This window comes from Coturnix japonica, chromosome 14 (genome assembly GCF_054131305.1).
Source record: "Coturnix japonica strain WE chromosome 14, WE-NBRP24, whole genome shotgun sequence".
NCBI lineage: Eukaryota > Metazoa > Chordata > Aves > Galliformes > Phasianidae > Coturnix > Coturnix japonica.
Genome location: NC_140676.1, coordinates 2,805,070 through 2,828,535, shown reverse-complemented (window position 1 = coordinate 2,828,535; position 23,466 = coordinate 2,805,070). Strand labels below are relative to the sequence as shown.

At 39.8% G+C, this 23,466-nt stretch overlaps 1 protein-coding gene across 6 annotated transcripts in view; it reads right to left on the bottom strand.

Moving 5' to 3' along the window:
* Positions 1-23,466, bottom strand: part of CERS3 (ceramide synthase 3) — a 42,260-nt gene that overhangs the window by 17,402 nt on the left and 1,392 nt on the right. For 2 of the 6 annotated variants that reach the window (XR_014934268.1, XM_085515314.1), the window contains exons 1-9: positions 21,575-21,843; positions 21,043-21,149; positions 10,342-10,524; positions 8,705-8,822; positions 6,468-6,586; positions 2,662-2,719; positions 1,740-1,790; positions 498-590; positions 146-274 (exon numbers count right to left, since the gene is read on the bottom strand). Coding sequence is in view for 5 of the 6 variants with exons in the window: in XM_085515314.1 (XP_085371440.1) it covers positions 146-274; positions 498-590; positions 1,740-1,790; positions 2,662-2,719; positions 6,468-6,586; positions 8,705-8,822; positions 10,342-10,524; positions 21,043-21,149; positions 21,575-21,595 (879 nt within the window). In the remaining variant the exon portion in view is untranslated. Of the gene's footprint in view, positions 1-145; positions 275-497; positions 591-1,739; positions 1,791-2,661; positions 2,720-6,467; positions 6,587-8,704; positions 8,823-10,341; positions 10,525-17,590; positions 18,123-21,042; positions 21,844-23,466 lie in introns of those variants that run through there. The other 4 variants (XM_085515315.1, XM_085515316.1, XM_085515317.1 and 1 more) reach the window with 3 other exon arrangements.

Below are 23,466 nucleotides of genomic sequence, written 5' to 3'. Positions count from 1 at the left end.
TATGACTGTAAAGCCACGTCTCTGTAGGGACAGGGAGGGAACATATGAAACTGATAGCAAAGAGATTAAAACATCTGAACTGAACATAACCTGGGTGACGAAAACAAAGGAAGAAAAAGCAATTAATAAAGAAGGTCATCGTTACCTCAAGCCAGAAATCTGCAGTATCGTGCACAAACATCACCAGTGTTCCAACACGCACGTAATTGCCACACCAAGAGCCACTCATCAACCCAATGGCTGCAAAGTGATGAACGACGTGAGCCTTAAAATCCTGGGGAGAAGAAGAAAAAAAAAGTAGGGCCATGTAAGTGCAGCTCTGGAGGGTCTCCCTGTGGATGCGGATACTTTTGTCACACACAGAGAGGGAACCTGACAGCCGGAACAGGGAAGCATGCAGGTGTGCCAGGGATGAGCTGATGCTGCCCTCATGTGGCTGCACCCAATCCAGTATCAGGACAGCGCTTTTATCAACTTCATTTAGCGTGACCACTTGCCTTCCTTTTGGTATCGATCCCAAGTGTAAATAAGAGAGACCAGTAGAAACTAATCTCAGCCATGTAGTACCAATATTGAGATGGCAGCAAAGTCTGTAAAGAAAATAAAACAAGCAAACATTTATTAAAAACCAAAACCAGTTAACTTGGAGAATAGCACAAGTGAACACTGAATGAAATCACTTCTTTTTTCCTTCCCTCACTTTTTTGCTCCTCTGCTGAGTTCTGCCTAAAAAAAAAAAAATATTAAACTAAATCCACGTTCTGGGCTTAATTATGGAGGATGTTCTGGGAGCCAAATATTTTAACCTTTACTCAGACCAGACTCCAAGATTCTGTAGATCCTTCCCCGCCCCCAAATTTTAGCGTGCTTTTTTCTGTGCTCTTGTCAGAGCACTCGATGGAGAGTCCTTCTGCGTTTAATTACAAACAACTGCAAATAAATACAGCTCTCCACTTTGGCAAACAACAAACAATTCAGATATTCACACATCTTAGTGTCTAAAAGGTCATCTATTTACACTAGAATCCTAGGTATCCACATAGGGCACAAGAGGGCTAGGACACTGAGAGAGCTTGGCTTCTCGCTTGGTTAACTGTGTTTCCTAGGTAGCAGGGATTCAGCTTGTCTATCAGGTTCCACAAGTAAAAGGAGCTGGGAAAACCCAGCTAGGAAGGGGGCAGCACGCAACCACCTCTAACAGGTGGGCAAGAAGGCAGCTCACTTGAAGGCATCAGTTAGGGGACCATTAATAAAATACTTCAGGAAGAAATCAGAACCCTGTGGCACTTGGAGGGAAAAAAGAAGAAGAAAAAAAAGTAATGAGCAGAGATTCCCAGAGCAGGGCATCACATTCTGCCAAACAATGTCGCTGCAGGGCTCCCTCCACCTGTGCTACTGAGCAACAGCACCCAGCAGACACTTGGCACAGCCTCAGCCTCAAAGCATCATCAGAACTGGTGCAAGCCAAAGGATTCCACACTGAAGCCTCAAACACTGAGGGACTGCTGTGGACAACCAGTAGCATGGGATGGGCCGGAAGGCTGCAGTGTAGCACAGGCAGATGGTGGTAGTCATGAAGGAGTCACCTGGAGGTACCAAAAAATGGCAGAAAAGTTTAGTGCCAAACCTCTCTAGGTGATGCCTGCTGGGAGGGAGAAGAATCTCTGTAGATTAGCCCCTTCCAATGGGGAAATACCTGGAATGCCCTGAGGCCAATGGACCGATGCCAAAAAGCTCACCTGAAATGGATAGCCAACCCACGTCTGCCATATGTCGTAAAACCAAGGCTTCTGGGAAAGACAGATGATTCAGACCGATCAGCTGAGCAACAAATCATCAATGCAAAATTCTCAGTACTTAAGCATATTCTAAGTGGAACAGGCTAAGAAAGTGTGTTCTTGATAATTGTTCTCCAGCAATTTCTAAAGAGAACGTATATCTCAGGTTTATCATATTCGTTTCAGCTTTCTGGCTTCTTTTCAAGACACCTGAGGTACTCCAGTTGATTATTTCATCATCCAAAGCAATGGGTGTGTTTTATTACTGCAATTACTCAAGATGCGTTGCCACAACTATTACATTTTGGTGTATTTACCAGCCACACGCACTGGTTCACAAGCATAAACTGTTTAGGGAGAAGAGCCAGATGAATGTAGACTCACTGAGAACTGTTCAGTCGCTCAGGAGAAGCATTAATGACACCCCAGGCAGTGCTCACATAGCTACGAGCAACACACTCTGCTGCTGCTGCTGAGTCAGAAGTTGGGAGTAACAACACGATAAATAGCCATAAAATGCACTGTTTCTGTGACCCCAAAAAGAGCTGCCAGAAGAGTTGTGCTGCTTTCTTTGAGAACAACATGGCCATGTGAGGTACTCGTGGGTGTTAATAAGGCATGTTGTAAACCTTTCTTAACAATGCTGGTTACTCATTATTTTATTTTATTGTTAGTCATATAAGTTCATGAGTAAAAATTAAAGCCCCAATTAAAACTTCAGCACATATTGCAGCCTGTCACACAGATCACATACATCAAACCTCTGAACCCAAACAGCCACTGAAGTCAAAGTGCACGAGCTTCAATGGGCACCATTAGGATCTAGAGATCAGTCCTTATTTTGGTTAAAATATAATATCAAATATTCACAAAATGAACTTACATCATACAGAAATATAAACCCAACAATGGAGGATGCAAAATAGAACGAGAATCTCCAGCTGCAAGATTAAAAGAAAAGAATATTACTTTTTATAGATATTATCCCTTCTTTTCCATAGATATTAGAAAGTCATTGTACATTACAGACAATTTACACCTTAATGCACCCTTACACCTTCCCTTTAGCTATATCTAAAGGATTAACATTCATATATTTTGATTAATTGCTAAAGAAAAAATGAGTTTACACGATGACAACACAGACCCCTTGATTGTGGATCGTGGCAGTAGTTCTCCAGCCAGGCACAAGATCATCAAGACAGCAGTCATAGCAAATCAAAGAGATTCCCTATAAATGTATGTTTTGATTACCCCGCTGTAATCAGACACACTGAATCACTGTATCAGCTGCTCTAGAATATTCACATTGGACTGAACATCTCATAGCTCCCTACCACTAAAAACCTTTCAGCTACAGAGCGTGTATTTCCAATCTGATCAGATGTTAACACTGTGAAAGTCAGCACAACTTGCTTCAATTGCTCAGTAGATTTTGTCTGGTTTTTGTGTGTTGTTAAACAACAACTCCAAAACACCAGCTGCTGAAAACAGGGGAGCCCCATGGAACTCAACAACAGCTACCAGGTAAGTTTATATTTACTACACAATTCTGAATTAACCATAAGCCTCAATCCAGCATCTAACTAAGTTTGGTGTAAGCTTTTGGTGGTTTAAATGCACAACCAAAGAATAAACTTTCAGATTTTCATCACTGATCCGGTAAGTCAGCAAAAGGGGAAAAAAGCTCCCATGTACCTCAGTGAACCGAAACTGTGTTGTTGCTTATGTGTGTCAGAGCAGGATGCTGTGATTTGGAGCCAGCAATCAGTGTTGTAATGACTCTGGAAGCTGCGTGGGAGATGCTGTCCCTGGGACTGGGTGTGTCTGCAGACTCAGGAGTGTTCCCACTCCCACCTCTACAGGTGATGGAAAACCTTTTCCTTTGTCCTCTTCTGCTCTGCAGGAACAAGCCTGACCTTCCCCGGAGCAGCTCTTCAAGATCAGCAGGAAAATGCTGCAGGACTTCACATGCTAGGAGAGGTCACGATCACAGAGAAAGGCACAGGGCCCCAAATTTGGTGAGAACATACTATAGAACAAGAAGCATCCCAAAGGAGAACTGCAAACAGCCTCCGAGAATAGTGAGTTGCTAAAAAGGCGAAAGAGTCTTGACAAGAGCTCTGCTTTCACTGGCACTAATGAATTGAGAGACGTATAAAAATGATGATTGTGGTCTTTGGCAAATGGTAATGAAGTGTCACTTGAGAAACGAGTCTGGTTGAAGCAGCCTCTCTCTTCTGAGCCCTGCGTTACCTGGAGGCTGTCCCAGGTGAAAGAATGTCACGTTCAAAGACTGAGCCAATGTTTTAGAGGAAAAACAATAAAGAAAATGAGTACATGGGACAGTAGAGGCCAGGCGAGACAATATGCATCACGCCTGCAGAAGAAGTCAAAAAGCAATTATAAAAGCACCAGAAGATACGCTGGTGATAAATGATCGTTTTACATTTCCACTTTAAAGCATCTTTCCTTAGATTAGGAGTGGGGGAAAAACACTTTATAACACCCACTGCACAGGCAAAAAAGAAAGAAATAAAATGGCAGAAATTAGGAAAGCAAATGGGAGGGGAGGGCAGAACTCATAAGTAATACCTCACTCAGAGTTAAATGAGAGATGCTGGGAAAAACACTGTGGCACATGACTGACTAACTGGGGCTGATCCTGCTGTTCTTTCTCCTCACGTTTCCAGTGAGAGGTGTGAGTGGTTCAATGGATGTGGAACAGATTCTGTGTTCAGTGTAATACGTACACATGCTTCAGCAGCTCCCCAATTGCACCATTAGTCCCCAGCCCTACAAGTCCGTATATCTAAAGCACTTGGCAGTAAATACTCAGAGAGCTTCAGATGAACTCATCATAAGAACAAGACTGCCAGATGAGCGCTACCTCGTTTTGCATTCAGCCAAAATTCTTCATGAATTTCATTAACAAAGCCCCAAGTAGAATTCATCCAAATTCACAACATTTTATGCAGCATGTGCCTTATAAACCCTGAACCTGGTCACCAGGGCTGCACTGCACAACAGCGACATAAAAGTATCTTTCTGATCTAACTTCAGGAATCTTTTATCTTGATTTTCTTTTTTCTCTTGAGTCAAGTCTAACAAAAAATAACTTAGTGGGTGAATTTAAAGGCTGTTGAGTCTTTTAAGGCAGGGAAGGTTTCATGCAAAGACCTTTCCAAACCTCAGTGTTGCTTCACTGGGAACGCTAATAGCTTAAGTACAGTTTGGATCTGGCTCATCACATCTTCCTTGTGATTCATAAAAATGATCCTGGAGATTGCAGGCTTTCAAAAGTGTCATAACGCTCATAATGCTGACTGCTAACATGGGATAGCTCTGCTCCTTCCCTGTTGCCTTGAAAATTAAATCCAATTAAATTCATTGACACAAAGAGCAGAGCAAGGTCTCCAGAATTGCACAAGAAAAACCTGTTTGCTTCTTTCTAACTTAAGCTGCTGAGCGAGTTTCAATTTTTGTCTTTGGCTCTGTATAACAAGGAGAATGGACCCATGGCAGGCAGCTCCTGTATTGATGGCAGGAAGTCTTATCGTCACTTGCCAAACAAAGTTAACTCAGCCACAGAACAGCAGAAAAAAAACATGGATGTCACTTGCTGAGATGGTTTACTCAGGTTTCAAAGCAATACACCTAATGTTTAACAATTGGATTTATGCCCAGAGGAGATCAAATCATTATCATATTGATTCACACTGAAAATAATCTTGATTAACTACTCAACTCTGAGCTTTTAACCCTCATTCCTTAAGCCAGCCTACACTAAAAGAGGTTAAATATTACGATCACATGAATTGTTGCCAAAGTACTTATATTGGCTAAAAATCTAAATAGGTGGAACATTAGGAAAGAATTTTACACTAGCACAGTAAGTTTCAGTATTGAAAAGGGATGAGCTGTGTCAGCAGAACTGTGCTGCTCGCTTGGGGACTTGCAATTTGTGTGAGATCTTGGACAACACTGGAATAATTAATTAGTAAAATGTTTATGTAAGTGGAATTTCTCACAGATTTGTGAAGAAAACAGACTCCTGAAGGCTCTGCTGGTTGGATGCAGAAGGAGGTTTTGAAACGTCTTCCATATTCATCGTTATCACTCAGAATTGCTCAACAGCCCACTTTCATTGGCATATTTGAGCTCACTTTCCATACGGTACATTGTGTTCATGTTGTGACACCTACTGCTTCATTAGGATGCCATGATTCCTGCTCCTGAACCAACCTCAGGACACATAATATTATCCCAAGATGACAGCACAGATGCACATTTAAACAAGAATGAATAAGTACTCATTCCCCTATGATTACAGGCAGATAGAGACACGTTTTCCTATTCTCTACATAGTTTCATCAAGCATTATGTAGCAGCAACCTACAAATAAACCCCTTTCTAAATAGTGAAGAAAATTAAAACATTTTAGAATCTTTAATATTTTTCTTTAATATTTTAGAATCTTTAATATTTTTCAGCTACAAATCTGGAGAAATCTTACTGGCTCCTTTCAATTTCTTGTTAAATGCCCAATCACAAACCAAACCCCTTGCCAGACAGACCCAGCTTCCTGGAGATGAGCTCCTGTCAGGAACGCATTTAAGGACCTCAGTTGCTTTTTTTTCCCCCCCAAAACAGAAGTCAATAATAACAACAAGATTTGTCTCTTCTTACAAAGCTTCCTGGAATTTCCGAAGCACTGTTGGGATCTCAAGGTTTCGTCGTCTCCTAAACCACTTTTCCACCAGGTGGACTGTGCAGTTGCACTTTTTGGCAAGGCCTTGAATTTCTGACTGCAAAAAAAAACGTAACAGCGTTAACAACAAAACCTACACTGATGACATCCGCACTGATTTTGTACTTCACAGATTGCCTTCCCACCCACTGTAAAGTCTTCATTTAAAAATATGACTAATTTAACCACCTATGCCATTTTAACCTGCCGGTTTCCCAGTTTACCTTTTGAATGGCATTTGCAGAAATCCTGGATTTTCAGTACAGTAATTCATACTATTATAGTGGGTATGAAATGCATGGGCCTACAAACCACACTACTGTTTTTCTGGTGGCTTCTGATAATTTCAAAGATGCACCTTTGAACTCAGTGATCCTTATAGATCCCTTCCAACTTGGGAAATTCTACCATTCCACGAACTCCTACTGCTAAGTAAGAGGTTTTGCTGAGGTTAACTTTCTGAAGTGTCATGCATCACTACAGATTACCAGTGTATCCTATACATAATCTTATTACATAATTGTCAGATTGTATTTAAATGAGTCTTTCAGGTAAGACGTGGCATCAAAGTGATCTGGGCTCTGTTCTCAAATCTGATGTTCTGCTATGCAACAGGGCAAGTCAGTTAATCCCTACCAAGCAAAACCCAGACTGCCTTCTTTCAATGCCTAAAAATAAGTTAAGGCTTGAGCAACTGCCTCAAAATTCATTGGCCGCCAAGTGTCTGTGTTGTATCTGCACTCTGAAAGTTGAAGCAGCTCTGCTGTGCAGCCATGTCAGGTGCTAAGCACAAGGTTATAGCTCCTGCTCCAGTGAGCGGAGGGTAATGAGCTGTCTTCTCAGTTGGCCAAGTGATTGTTGTGTCTCTGGGTGCTCAGAGCTCCACGTGCAGCCTTGTAGGCTCCCTCCCTCTCTTCCCTCCTAAAATGAAGATGGTGTGGGCTGATCTGCCCTGGAGCTGCTGCAGAAATGGAGGCAGCATCCCCCTAGGGAAACAATTTACCCCGAGGCTACTATGCAAATACTGGGTGGCAGCATCACTTACTGCCAAGTTCAATTCACTTGGTCTCCTTCCCTTGGAAAAAAGCTCTGGTATGTGAGCAAAGGATGCTTCAGCTGCTGGGGAGAACAGCACTGCAAACAGGCTCTCTATTCATCCTGTCTTGCTGGCTGAAGAGTGTTCCACTTGTCACACAGGAATACTGACTTTGCTTTGACAGACAATGGAGCCTAGATGTCCTCAGATGACAGCCAGGCCCTTGCATGAACTCTCAGACCCACTGGTCCCTGAGCCAGACACCTAAAGGATGTGGCCTGAATTCTTTCTATCTATACTGAGAAGTATGAAAATGCAAATGTTGTGCTTCCCTTCAGAGATTAATTGGCAAACTGTATTCATATGGAAGGAAGTTACGAAGCAGAGATCAAGACACTTGTCCAGATAGAGAAGAGCTTACATGTGCACGTGAATACATCTACTCCTCACAGTATGAGGCCAAAACAACAACAGAGAGGCAAAGTTAGAACACAAAGTTCTATGTATTAATAATCAGCTGAGCATATAATTCTTTTCAAAACCAGTGTAGGAATGCTGCAGTTCTATTTGTAGTCAATTAAATGAACTTTCCAAGACTGCAATCACAGCAAGGTACCTGTTTCTCATCAACAATCAGGTTGCTTCATATTCCAGGATAGTAAATGTTGGCTTTTATCTTGTTCAAATTTAAAAACAGACAGCAAGGTAATGCACAGATTATTTCTCTTTCTTTCATTAGCCAGGATTAAGTGTGCAGCATTGTAACGGATCAAAGGGCTTCCATCCCAGTGTTCCAATATTACTACTTGCAATAAATATGACACCACTTCCCAACAACAGACATCAGCTGATATTTTCTCCAGGCAGAATGAGTTAAAGAAGAGGAAGCACTGATCTTCATTGGAAATACTTCTTACAGTCTAACATACAAGAGCATGCCAGAGAATTAAACATCTTAAACGTATTTTCTGGTTTGGATGTTACATACCCTTGTCAGGGGAACAGCAACATAAACCCAAATAAATTAAGTCATCTGTCAATCAGATGGAACTCATCCCATGATGTCATTGTTGATTGTTTATTGAAACAGTAAAACCTGTGATTTTCCAAGAACCAAAACTAGTTTAAAAGAATCCTTACTTGAGATGGATGTCTTGAGCACTCCCGGAAATAACTCTCTAAAACAGGATTAGGCTGCGGCTTCACACGTCTTACATTCTTTATACCTAAGGCTTTTGCTAGAGGAATAGCAATGTATCTGAAAAAACATGCAATGAAAAGCTTAAAAATGCAACACAGTTACAAGACCTCAGCTATTCTCATGCCAGGATATGAATGAAGTCATTCTGAAGCCTTTTAATTGTCCATAGGATATGACCATGCACCATGAGGAAAAAAAAGATCTGATTAACTAATCCCAAGAGAGAACAATAGCATATTAGCAGCTATTCAAAAATGCAGATCCAGTGACTTGAGCTTGCGGTCCTGAAAAGATATAAAGGAAGAATTCTAAATTTTGTGTTCTCGTATTTTCTGAGTTCTGCAATTGTTATGGGCACATGAAACAAGAACAACTGGTCTGTCCATGTGAGCTGGAAGAATGCTACCGGGATACTTTCTCTTAGAGGAAAAGAGAAACTTGACATATTTTGTTGGGCTGCCATGGCCCAGGAAACAAGATTCTCCATGCAGCCTCTAGCACGTGACACACAGCACTCCCTCAGCAACAAGGGGCTTCTTCTCTTCCATTTTGCCCTCCAAGGGGCTACAGAGCATGCCAGCTGCTTTGCCCTTCAGCTTGGGCAGGCTCTTCTGAGAAAAGCCCTGTGCCCCTGCTGTTATCAGCAACTGATTCTCTGCTATTCCTAGTAGTGGTCAGTTTTCTTCATTCATGGGTAGATTCACTGCATGCCAGATGTGTGGGCTGATTTTTCAGCAATTTGCAATAGTAGCACAGTGAGACAGTCAGGCAAGCACTTACTCAGGAGAAACTGCAAATAGTTATAAACATGTGATCCAAATTACTTTTGATCTCTAATATGAATGATTTTATCTGGTTCTGTCTCAAGTCTGTCCAACTTATGGCATTCCAAGTTTCCTCATTCTATCCTGAAATAATTACAGAAACCTATTACTCACTTTCTTTAGAGAAAAAAAAGTCAAGAAAAACTACACAAATGAGTAAGTCAAAGCACTATGAATCTTGACGTTCTTGAAACTTTCTTCTATGCAACCAACTTCTGCCCATACCATTAAAATTCCAGTCACAGAATCAATACAACTTGAAAAGCCAGAGTTAGACCAAAAAAAAGAGAGAAAGTATGACTCCTCAAGTCTGCCTCAGCTTGCTCCAGTTGGACACCTGGGATTGATCAGCCCCGTGTGCTGGGGGAGAAACTACCAAAAGGGGAGGTTTGGTTTGAAGGAGCAGTAATGATACTTCAACCAAAGGAGGAAAAAGCAAAAAGAAACCAAAATGTTTCTGGAGGATTTGCAACTCTAGTGGAAGGACATAATTAGAGTTATCCAAACGCTGTTCTAGAAAAGCTGTATAGAAACACCCTCCTAGATTGGGCTGGAATCACATTCCTAACAGTGAAACTACCTCCAAGTTTTTCACCTTCCACTGTTTTAGCAGTAGGTGTTTGTAGCAGACTACCAACTAATCCTCCATCATGAAAACATAAGAATGTTAATCTAATGATATCTGGTTTTTCAATCATTTTTAATATTAATGAAAACTAACAAGAACGTAAAATTGAATTCATGTTTCTTACCTTTCAATGAAGAATCGGATAATCAGCAATACAAAAGCATACGGTATTGTGGCATACAGCTGTTGTGGTTTTGGAAAGACAAGGCCATCGCGGTCCACAAAATCTGCCCACGTGCAATTGATGGGCATCCAAATGTTCTCCCACCAGAACCAGCTGTTGAGTGTCTTTAATATGTGCGCCATGCTAAGCAAATGAAAAGGTAATTAAAAATTATTCACGTCATATTAGAAAAAGAAAAATGCATGAAACAAAACGTATTGAACCTTGTGAAGAGCAGCGCTTCCCAGCTGGCAGGACACTTCCTAAAGAGAAAGTACAAGCAAATAACACAGGAGGCTTGGGTTCTATAAGAACATCATCCCTGACCAGTCCAGGTTGTGCCCACATTGCTGGCTCAGCAGATGCACTCCACAGCACTACTGCAGGCATGCAGGGGGGATTATATACCAAGGGAAAAGAAAAGAATAGAGCTGAATCTTTAGATTTTTAGCTGGTATAAATGAATACAGAGTCACTGAAATCAGCACTTCTGTAGTTTTTTGTTTGTTTGTTTTAAATCTGCAGTCTCACGTCTGTCTTTCAAATAAGGTCATTTAATATCTGGTCTAATCTCTTACAATAACTGTTTCTAATCTATCACACAATTAGACAAATGGCAGAAATGAAAACTGATGCTCCCTAGGCCACTCTTCTTAATTAAATATAAGTGTCTAGGAGGATGGGGGGAAAAGAAAAAGGAGAAAGTCCAGGGGGTGACTCAGTCTTGCATTAATGAAGGCATTTTGCTGCTGAGTTACTACTGCTTGATGTGGTTCTTGTAATACGCATTTTAATCCCAATTTGTAAGTACCGCAGTGCAAGTATAACAGTTACAGAGTGAATAAGCTTATTTGGGGATCAGAACAAAATGTCAAAAATCGATTCTTGAAGGAAAAGATTGTTTCACTAAATCCAAAACATTTCATCCCTTTCAAAGCTTCATTTTCAACCCTCCCATTCTACATTATGTCTTTAGATATGTTTTTCTGTTACTCCTCATTTAGTAAGAGCTTTACAGTCCAAATGTTTTACACATTAGGAATAAGTGATTTTCCTATAACTTCTCTGAGTAATAAAATGATATTCCCCCCCCATAATTCTTTGTTTGGCCTATAGGAAACAACTGATTTTATGGAACCATAGTTTGAATGAGGAAACAGGCTGGGAAAGCCAGCCAAGCCTCTCCGTCATGTCGAACTTCCCATCAGAAGAGCTTACAGTGACCCATTTGCATAGGATCCAGTGAGTAAATCAAATCAGGCCGAGGACAGATAGCGGTTCAGGGCCTTTCATGTGCCTCCAGTACCGAGTAGGGACAACACAACTCCAGGTTTGCCTACAGCCACATGTCAACTTTCACCCCTGCAGTATCAGGACACCCAGCTTCACACACTCGCACAGCACAGATTTTCCAGATTCGGAGCTCTGAAACCCGCTGTATTCAACAGCTAATGAGTAATTGCTGCAATCCACAGAGGGCTGCTTCCATTAATCAGAAGACTTGCTGCAGGTTGCAGAAACTGCGGCTTGTACCCGTCAAACAGAGCTGGGTTAACAAGCACCATGAATCAGTTTACTGGCCATGAACAGTAGCCAGCACAGAAATATTAATAACTCAACCATTTAGTCTTTTTAAATGCCAAAAGGGGACAGTAAAATCTACTGAATGGATTGTGTGTATAAGCAAATGCAAAAATAAAGGATGAAGAAATCACGATTGTTCCTTCCCTGAGACTTTATAAGTCAAGTTTCAGCCTAGAGCAATTCTTTACAGCTGAATTATAAACTCCTGGAAGTCAGGATTTATAATGGGGCTGCTAACAGACCCTCAATTACAGCTAGCAGGCGCCATGATAATGAAACAGAGCTTTGAAACGTGACATTTTATGTCAGACAGAAAAGCTTGCAGACATGCTCCCCTAGAAGATCAGGGGAGACGCTCATTACTTAGCTGTGCTCCTTTATGTATCTGTATTTTTAAACTAGACTGTGCATTGCAAGTTATCACAAACTGTAACTGTAATTTAAATGGGCCACTCTATTAAAACAGCGCACAGAGCACTAGAAGTTGATCTACAGGAGGTGGGCTGTGACTAAATATGCACCCAGAATACTCAAACCCTACAAGAACCAGAAATGTGTATTTCAAAGTTGGATTCTGAGAATCTAAGCAACTCACATCTTCCTGTCACACATAGCCATACAATAAGGCAACTAACTAATACATAACACGTGAAGATAATACACCTTCATTAAAGCTCATAAGCACATACTTGAATTTTAATAACTGGGGTCTGATCCAGAGTCCACAGAAATCCATAGAAATCTTTGTTCAGAGACTCCAGCCAGAGTCACAGAAAGGTGGGTTCTCTGAAACTCACTCTTGTGTAAGCCCCTGTATTTCAAACAGGTTTTGCCTGGTGCACAGTGGATTAAACCATCCCTAATGATGGCTGTTCAAGAAATTCTTAGAAAACCATTGATCAGATTCTACACCTGTTTACATAGCTCACAGCTTGCTGTGCTTCATTATCCTTGAACGGGACTTTCACCCTACACAGTTTTCACTGCAGCAAATCAGGTCATTCCCTGAGAAGTTCTGGAGATTTCCATCTTTGAAATAGAGGTTACTCAGGTAGTGGGGCTATTTCCCCGTAATTTTCAATTACACTATTAATAACTAATAATTATCCTAACCTCTCTGTCCTATAGGTTATTTTAACAACCCCACAGCATGACCAATACCAATAATCCTGCTTTATGCCTTACTCATCACATCCACAGCAACCACTGTCCCAGTTGCTAAACCCCCCTTATCAGCTTTCTCTACCTTATGACTGCTTCCATTTAAATTATTTTTGATCATCTGACCCTCAACGACAGCTGTGAGATATGTGAAATAAGAGGCCAGAAGATGGGGAATAGGTGATTATGAAGGTGCACAGTTCATTTGTCTCTAGCAAGCTATCTGTCACCAAAAAAAACCCATATCTTCCTTTGCTAATGTCCCCTCCTGATTACCAGGTGTCTGGGACAACTGTGGCAAAGAGGCTTCTCAAAGTTCCTTACTCCCACCTCTATGTCAGTTCATCAGGCAAGAGACTGAATAGCAGAGAGCAAAACATTTTCAAATCATTTCCAGTGCCATTAGAATGATTTTTTTTCTGTTATTATGTTATTGTTTTTTGCTTTTGTTTTTGTTTTCCCTGCTATGGTTTTCCCTATGGGCTACAGTTGTGGTGCATTAGAAGTAGGTAGACCAGACACAAGCACTTGCATGTACTTTAAATGTTTTGTCTATAGTGTCTAGCTTTGTTTTAAACCCAGTGATTTTTGGCAGCTTATTAAATCTAACAGGTCAGGAAGATCAGTAACCATAGAATCTTATACCAAGAATAGCTCTTCAAATGCCTACAGCATGCATGGAAAGTGAAAGGCATTTGCCACAGGTACCTCCTGTAGTAGAGACAAATAAATAGGTAAAGATGTCTCAGCTATCCTTTCTGCCACTCAGGAACAATGCTTATGTGCAGCAATGGCTATGGAGAAAGGCATTGCCTCAGACAGTGCCTGAAATCTAGATGGAAGATGGGAGAACCAGTTTCTCAGTACTTGGGTAAGTGAAGTGTTTTGCAACAAGCTCCTTTTACACCACCAAGAAATCTTCACCCCTGAGAAGTGCTATATCTGCAGTTGTCAGGACCCAGGCTTGCTTTTCCACGAGATCAGCATAAAACTAGAGGACGTTCACTTTTGTCAGGAGCTTGTGACAGCACAAATGCATGAAGAATAAGCCCAAGTGGTGGCAGTCTGTCCCAGTGCTGGAATCAGGTTGTAGATACTGGATTTCAAAGAAGGCCAGTCTTTGTAGCTTACAGGAACCACCATGTGTTGCTATCCTCAGAGTATGTTGTTATACACACTCTGCTTTCAAAGAATCAGCAGCAGCTGCAAAGGCCCAGTCTGTTCTGACTCAGAATTGGCTGTAATAAGAAATCTGAAAGCCTGCCCAGTGTAAGCTTCCTTTTTCTAGGATTGCTGAGCTCAGAACTTCCTTGTGGCTTCTAACAGTGCCAAGGAAACAGCTATAAATCAGGTGTGAAAACAACACCAAAGTGACAGATACTCTGCTCATCCTAGGGTGCAAATACCTACTATTTCCCAAGTAAACACTGCCAATATTATTTTCACTAACAAAACCAGAATTTTTGCCATTGCTCTAAAAGGATCTGAAAAAAATAATTAAAAAAAAAAAAACATGAAACAATAAAACAAAGATACTTTAGAAAATTGGAAGGTTCCACTGTATCCTGGAAAATAAACACTCCAAGTAAATGCATCTCATCAACTCCTTGCTAAGGATCCCTCCTGTAGCCTAATCTACTACTGTAACTGGGCTCGTGTAAAACAGGAAAGTCAGGAATGGTTAGTTTAGGAACTGCATCCTTTGTAATTAAAGAAAAGCCTACATAGACCTACACAGTTGGGAAGTGCCAAAGTCAACTTTCCTTTCAAGCTTTCCATGGTGTCTTGATGTATACAGTTAAAAAAAAATAATGTCAAAACAAAGCAACAAAAAAAAACCCCACTTATATTTTTACTGACATTACAGAAGAAAACCACAAATTTGGGTTTGACAAAAGCCAAAAACTACGTGGTTAGATTTTGAAAATCCAGGTCAGGAGCTGCTTTGAAGTTTAGTTACTGACTGCTACAGTCTAAGGAATAAATAAAAAGAGACACAGGCAAGTCTTGATTTTATTCTCCATGCAAAAGCTCCTGCATTGCAAAATCTGAATTTCCAAAACCAGAACTAAGGGAAGGTGATATCCAGGTTTGAAGGAATTGTTAGAAGGACTTCCTGTCTTCACTTACTGAATTGTTAGAAAACTCAATAGATCGCCAACACAAACACGTGACTGAAATAAAGTGTAGTTTCACTCCGTATCTTTCCTAGGCTATTTACAAAGTACCACTCTGGAGGTGTAACAGGAAAAGGACTAATCAACAAAAAGAACAACCCACCTATTCCTGCCATCACCTTGTTAGAACGGTTTAACCTAGTGCAGTGAGATTTGGAGAGAAAAAGTTATCACAAGCATCACGTATAAGAAGAAAGCAAAGCTGTTCCAAGCTGTCGATCTTAAACATTAAACCAAAGTGGATTAAAAGAGTAAATAAGATCAGAATGTCTTATTACAGCTTTTATTTTTGTTTTGCTTAAGACTAAGCAATAAATGCTAGAGGCAACACACAAGTTTCAGCCACAGATTTATGTTCTGCCAGCACTGGGCAGTGTGTTGCTCAAAGATTCCCAACAGCATGAAGGACATCTTACCCACCCAATATATACAACCAATGGGAGCACAAAAATGAAAGTGCTATTAGAGGTTCTTATGATGAAACACTGAAATACTTCATACACATAACAGAGCTGAATTAAGATCGCTATGAGACCCTTAACTTCAAATTTACTCCTTAATACGGACAAGTTTCAACTGTAAACAGTTACAAGTCCCTAGTTATAAGGCAATTAGAATATTTTGCTTCTTTTACTGTTCTATCACATTACCTTGTAACTTGGTTTCTGTATTGTAGCAGGCCAAAATAGCACAAACTAAATCTCAATTAAGGTGGCAAGTGAGTTTTATTACACTTCCCTTTGTTCTACAGCGGAAAGAGAATCAGAACTGTTTGAAAGAATTCATTTTCTGGGTGAAAGTTACCATGCTCTGCCTAGTTAAGGACAAAACATTTCTGAGTGTATGTATTTGCTTTAGTAGATCTCAGGCAGCTTCAAGGAGTGATAAACAGCTGTCAAAGTATAGTGTGAACTATGCCTGTCTCTAAGCTTTGAAGTCCCTGACACTGACAGAGTTGAAGAGCTATGCAATAATTCAGAGTTTAAGAAAAAAAAATACAGTTCTATAAAGAAAGCTCAAGCAGAACTATGTGTTCTTAGATGCTTAGTTCATAGGAGCAGACCTAGGAGACACCACTTCCTTCAAGAACTCATTAGTAAAACTTGTCAGAACATTAGAGACACTAAGTACAGCAGAGTCACAAAATGTGTGAAGGTAACAGAACAATAAGAAACTGGAGAGAGGACCTGAGGGTGTAGAAGCAAAGGATGTGAGCGTCTTCACCTGCACAGCAGATGACTCAACATTTCAAATTAGCCCTTGGGAATTAGGGAAAGAGCACTGGTGCAGTTTCACTCTGGAGAGCTGTCTTATTTACAGCTTCCTGAAAGAGGAGCTGTTGGACAGCCAACGTCTTCATCTATCATGTATGCACGGTGACTCAAACTCATGCATTCATCTCATCACCCTGAACCAGAACTTAAGTCTGTTGTGCTCCACTGTTTTTAGTTCTCCTCCTGCTGGTTATCCCTTCCTTTGTGGTTTAACCTGCCATACACTCTCCACCCACAAAGCCAACCAGAGGAGGAGTCAGAACATAACTGGTATTTCATTATTGCAGCCTCTGTTTGGCACCCTATTCATGTCATAACAAATGCAAGAGAGACCTTCAGTTAATGCATACCAGCACAGTCTCTTCATCAACACTGGCACTCCAGCTGAAGTTTTGATCCAAGCTAAAAAGCTAGCTAAAAATAGGTATGCAATACAAAAAGTAGAAGGGAAGAAATATACAGCATTACTCTGTTTGAGTTTTATAGTGTTACTGAGAAATAACCCTTTCCAGCAACTGGTTTAAATGTGTTATTCACAGCACTAGATACTTCAGACCAGTAGCAGGTAAGTCATACATAAAACTGTTGAACTGAATTACTCGCAGAATAGCCCTTTGTTTTAGAGGACAAAACTAGAACTAGTTTTTTCAAGTAACTTAAATTCATAGTTTTCCATGCAAGCATTTTACATCATTAGCTAACATTTCTCCTGCTTGAAAGTTTTCCTCCTTTCCAGTTCAGAATTACGTGTTCTTAGTAGCACTTTAAATAGAATGAAGATGATACAAGATGCAGACATATAACTGTAATTCATACTTCAAGAAGAAAAGCAGTTCTCATAGGCTGGAATACTTGAGATAACCTATAAGATCTCCTCATATCTATACCATACTCTAACCTGTAACTATTACGAGTTATTTTCAAATGTCATTATAAAGCTGACATGCCAACAGTTTGGATCACATCCTAATGTAGGGAAGCAGGAAGAAAAAAAAAGGCAAAAGAATTTCCTACCTTTATGATGTTGCAGCCAAAGAGAACACATGCACATTAACCACGAAGAGGCATCGCGCTCCCTACATCGACAGAAGTAAACACGCCCCATCTGCACAACTCTTTCAAATTCTTCAGAGACCCACCCACCAAAGCTGCACTTCAAGATTTCTGACTGAAGGCAATCCTGATGTCATGAGTAACTACTCAGTGAAACTCGGGAGCGGTAATGCCAGGCGCCTTCCCTAGTGCTTGTTTCAACATAGCAGATGAAGAAATGTTCTAAATCACACAGTATTTTGTTGCACGATGAGAATTTGTCTCAACTTATGTTGCTCTAGACACGCACAGGAAGATGCTGCGCCAGCTGATCGCACAGAAGGGAAATCCCAACGCACCAACAACTTTAGATGCATTATCAGGTTAAGTAAGGGTTTCAAAGTCAGAGGAAAGTTCCCCCTCCTACTGATCACCTTGGGAATACTGCCAGCCTCGGTCAACAAAATCAAAGCGTTAGAGTTTCCCAGAATATAAAGTGGAATTTTCAGAAGTCCTACAGCAGAGGAGAAAAGAACATCACACTAACCAAACATGTTTGGTCAGAGATACCATACAAACATATTAATTTAATTACTTAATTCTATGTATACTATTTTTTGTTTGTTTGGGGTGTGAGGGGAGATTGCTTTAAATTAAAAGCTTTTAACTAATTTGCTCTTAATTCCATGACTAAGACTGAAAGTCGTTCCACAACAGGTCACCTCAGATTCAAATAATGATCAACAGCACTCAGAAGCACTGGTATTACTTAGTGTTCTGAAGCATAAGGCATCTTAATATCGTTGGAAAGAAAGGAAAAAAGTGTCACTAGAAAGCCAGGAACACCTACATGTTAAATCTGCAGATAAATTCTATCAGCCCTGTCTGCTTGCAGTCTGCCGACAGCAACCCATGCAATAGGAACCAACATGTCAAAGCTGGACCCAAGTTCCACCTCTCCTGAGTTACTGCCTCTGAAGGAAACTAACAGCAGATGGCTACAGAGAGAGCAGTAGGATACACAAAAAGTAACCGATAATGGAGCAGTTTTTCCTCCTGCACTCCACCCCATCCTTTGAGTGCATGGAAGCTTTCATCATTATCCTTAAGACAGTAACAGAAGATGTGATGCAACAATACTTGGATCCAGTTCATTTACTTTCCCCCTAAAGAGATCTGGACTGAAATGTTTTGTTAGTTCACAAACCTTTTTTTTTTTTTAATTATTTATCTATTTTAAAGGTGTTCGTTTTTGCAGCCATTGCAATATCAATAAATAAAAACTGTTACAGACCTCCCATAAAACTAGGAGTGGTATGCAATAAACTGAAGCACTAGAGCATTATTAAACACGAAGGATTATTTCAGGAAGGTAGTGTTGGGGATCTGCTGCTCCTTTAAGTTATCTCCATAGTTTCCCACATCTAAACCACTAGCATGAATCAAGCAGAACATTTAGGAACACTTTGCCAATCAGGAAAGCCTACAGCAAGCTGATTCATATTTCCCTTGTCTAATACTGTGCCAGTAATGCAATAGGTAATTGGCACAAACACCTCTTTCTTATACTTCATAATTTCTTCACTTCTGTGCTGCATTGCAAAAAGACTCATTTGTTTGAAGGGAGCAAATTTGAGTCCGCTACAAATAGTAGAATAGCAGACTTTTTACATAGTTTCTGAGGAGCCTTTTTCAGGTAGCATACATTACCTACCCTGGATTCTATAACAAGAGTAAAAATACTGCACGGTAAATAACAACCTAACCACATCCTCTTGATTAAAGCTGCCTACTGCCCTTTCAATTACTGCTCCACTTTCATAAAATTCTTCATTCAGTTCTCTTTAACTTTGATGCCACTGGAAAAAAAAAAAAAAATGTATATATATATATATATATATATATATATATATATATATATATACATTTTTTTTAATATTTATTTATATTTATTCCATGTATTTATATTTATATTTATATTTATATATATATACAAATCTTAGTCTGTACAACTCATGGAGGAAAAGAAAAAAGAAAAATTACCTGCAGCATAATATTTCATAGAATCATAGGACGACCTGGGTTGGAAAGGCCCACAGTGCTCATCCAGTTCCAACCCCCTGCTATGTGCAGGGTCGCCAACCATGAGACCAGGCTGCCCAGGATCCACATCCAGCCTGGCCTTGAATGCCTGCAGGGATGGGGCATCCACAGCCTCCTTGGGCAACCTGTTCCAGTGTGTCACCACCCTCTGGATGAAAAACCTCCTCCTAATATCCAACCTAAACCTCCCCTGTCTTAATTTAAAACCATTTGTCATATGACTGAGTAACTAGATAAGCAGTACGTGATCAGCCAAAATAATTATTTCACATATCACCAGAAAGGATAAACTATTTTTTCCACACCACTGGCCTCTTCTACATAAGTAAAACAAAACAAACTCACAAAGTCCACTTCTTTAGCTTTTCCATTAAATACATATATCTAATCACATTGAATTCATGTGTAGTGAGTTTTCACCTGAGCTTCTAAGTAACTTCATATGGAAAACAGTATCACAAGTTAAATACTCCATAGAGAAGGCCATCTCAGGCAATTATTGAGATAGTATTACATCATGCATTTCTAAAATCAGAGTTGTTGTATATGATGGCACCTGCTGGCAGGGAATGGGGAGAAAAGGAAATCCAAGGGTTTGCTTTCTGTCAAAGAAGTAAAAATTTTTCTGCAGAGAACACAGACTAATTTTCCCAACGGTATTAACAGTCATTTTTGCTCACTGATTTTCTTATTGCAGACAGTCCATCAAATCTTGATCTCACGTATATGAAGAGGAAAAGCAGCAAGGTAGCTATTTGTTGTATGACTCTCTAAAACAAGCTTTAAGACCAGCATGAATTCACCGCTTGAGATTTACATTTAAGTTGACGCAATTCTGAAATACTTGATCTAGCTATAAGTTGGATTCTGAATTCTCTTTTCAACGCTACAGGAACCCCTCCACTCACTCTTTGGCTCTCTTTTAAGATGAAGATAAAGAACTTGATATTCCCATACTTCCTGGTCCTCAGAAACAACAGATTTCCAACAATCAATTACTTAAAATCACAAAAACAAATTCAAGGACCATAATTCAATCTCATAATCAGTAGGTTAAAAGCTAAGCTCCTCTTCTTCGCATGGGTTCCTATCTCCTCCCAGTATATCAATCCTCTCCTACAGAAAAGAGATGAATTAACCTGTTTAGGATCTCTTTAAAAGTTTTCTGCTCAAGACCTTTCTTTATTGGAACTATGAACTGACTCACAATCTATACAGAGCTGCAAGTTAGTATTAATAATTAGAACTTAGGTTCTTCTAAATACTGTAACTGAAGACTGGATATTTGACTGCAAACAAAGCAAATGTCATCAAGGTTATAAATACCATACCTTAAAGTCAATGCAGGACTGAAGTAAAAATACACATATTTGAACAAACAAGCTGAAATCCTCCAAGTGCTGAAATCTTTTAAAATTATTGCTTCAGAACTTGATTCCTGTGAAGAAACAGAATATTTGAGAACCTGTGCCTTGAACAACAGGAGTGAGGACAACTGAACAGAAAGAAGAAGTCAGTGGTAATACTGGAAAGGTAAAGGCAATGGAGAGGAAAGAAGTGGAACAGTAATACACTGCTGACCCAAACTACCAGTTTCATGGCCAAAAGAGGACCATTAATAATCCTCAACTATGTCTTAGGTAAAAAGCTCCAGGAAGCAATACCAGCATTACCTGGGGACCACTTTCTAACTACATTCTTTCTCACACACAACAACTGAGGGATATAAATACCACAAATGTGCTACACCTCACAAATTTCTGTCTCTATTTCATTTAAATACGGAACATACGGTGTATTGATTAGCCTCCAGAGCTGCAGTTAAGAATCCACCCATGCCCAGAAGCACAGAGCTGTACATACGTGATTTAATGAAGCATTCATTTAGTTGTAGTTTGGACAGCTTTCCTTCCATGTAGACTTCCTAATCTCTCTGTTTGCAAATGATCCTTCATAAGGTTATTTCCCCTTGATTTAACATCACTTTATCCACATTTGTCGTAATAACAGAAACACTCAATTACAATTCTTTTTTAAACCAAACTGCATATCCATAAAACATACTTAGTGAAAATACATTAAAATATAGTTGAGGAAAAAAAAAATAGGAAAAAGTAACTTCTATTACTTGCTTTTATAGGAAGCAGTGCACTAAGGCTTGTATCTGCTACTGAGAATCTTAATAAAAAGAACTATAGCAAAAACTCGGACCTTTTCCCTTTCAAATGCAGCACCGTTTATGTGCTCAATAATACTCGCATATGCAAGAGATTTAACAATCAGTTCAATCAGTTTATACAGGAGAGTGTTTTTAATTAATTTCCAACAATTTAAACAATATGGGATTAAAAAAAAAATAAATAGATGATGCCTTGCTGATTCCTGGAGCTGGAAGTAAAAACTGTATGAAAGTAAACCTCAGAAGTCTGTAACGCTTGCACATAAGACAACACTGCAAAGATTGCTTATTGCTTGATTACTTGAACAGAAGATTCTTAAAGCAATGTCTATCTATCCATACAGAATAGAAGCACAAAACATGAGCATGTGCTTAGTGAAACTGAAAGGCAGCCCCTTGCATATTTAAGTTAGTAAGAACTGCCTCCTCTACAACTGCCTGTAACTGAAAATTAGAGCAAACGCTGGCATCACACCAACAGAAATTCTTAAGTGAGGTGAAGAAACAACCCGTTAGAAGGACTGATATTCTGCTTGGGATGACCAAATAATAGATTCAGCTCCAAGGAGGTGATGAATTTAAATAAACTAACAAACCATTTAAGAATTCCATATTTGCTGCATAGTGACTCTGTGCCAATTGTTAATGAAAATCGAAGAACATCAGACTTGTTATTTGATGACAGGTCTTATTGGCTTAATCACTACAAGCTGTTTTATAAAGCAGATTTCATAATCTTTTCCACTGTCTTCTTCGCAGCTGTTACTTCCTTCCAAGTCACTGTGGACACTTGGAAGCTCTTCGAAGCTCAACAGAAAATCTTTCCTGTTTCAAATCTTATTTTAAAACATCATTAATAACCAACTGGGTATACAATCAACTTAATGCCTGTAAGAATTAAATACAGTTTTACTGCAATCTAGCGCTGCTGCACTCAAATATCACGTTATAAGTCCCATACTTCCTGCTAACACTGTGCTAGATGTCTAAACTTTACATTTAAAAGCTTTTTATATTTGTAATACTAACAAGGCAAGAACTAGCACTAAGAACAGGGAGGCAAATTTTTCTTTTCCTACCTTTTTCTCCCTGTTTGTCTCATTAAGGTATGAGATATATGATTGTAATTTAGATTATTTCCAACTTGCAAAATAGTTCAGTGAAACAATGAGGTTACTTAAGTAAAATAAACTAGTCAGCAAAGGCCAGATTAGAAGAGGGGACAGTATAAAGGGTTTCACTGAAACCCAAGTACCTACACTGAAAATTGTGAACTTGAGAAATCCTTGCTCAACTGTCTTGCCAAAGGCACTTCCCTTGTCTGAACTGAAAAGTTCCCAAGTTGTCTAGAGCTGCATCTTCGAACATGCCCAGAGGCTTCTAGTCCCAACAGAAATGAGCAACTCAGCACCTAGAGTATAACTGCATTCAAACCAGAAACAGAAACTGGGCATTCCTCTGCTCAGACAACTCAGACATTAGTTTTTAACTCAAGAGACTACAAACACAAATTGAATCTTTTTTTTTTCCCCCCCAATCACTGACATTCTTACCTATTCTCATATGCATACAACCA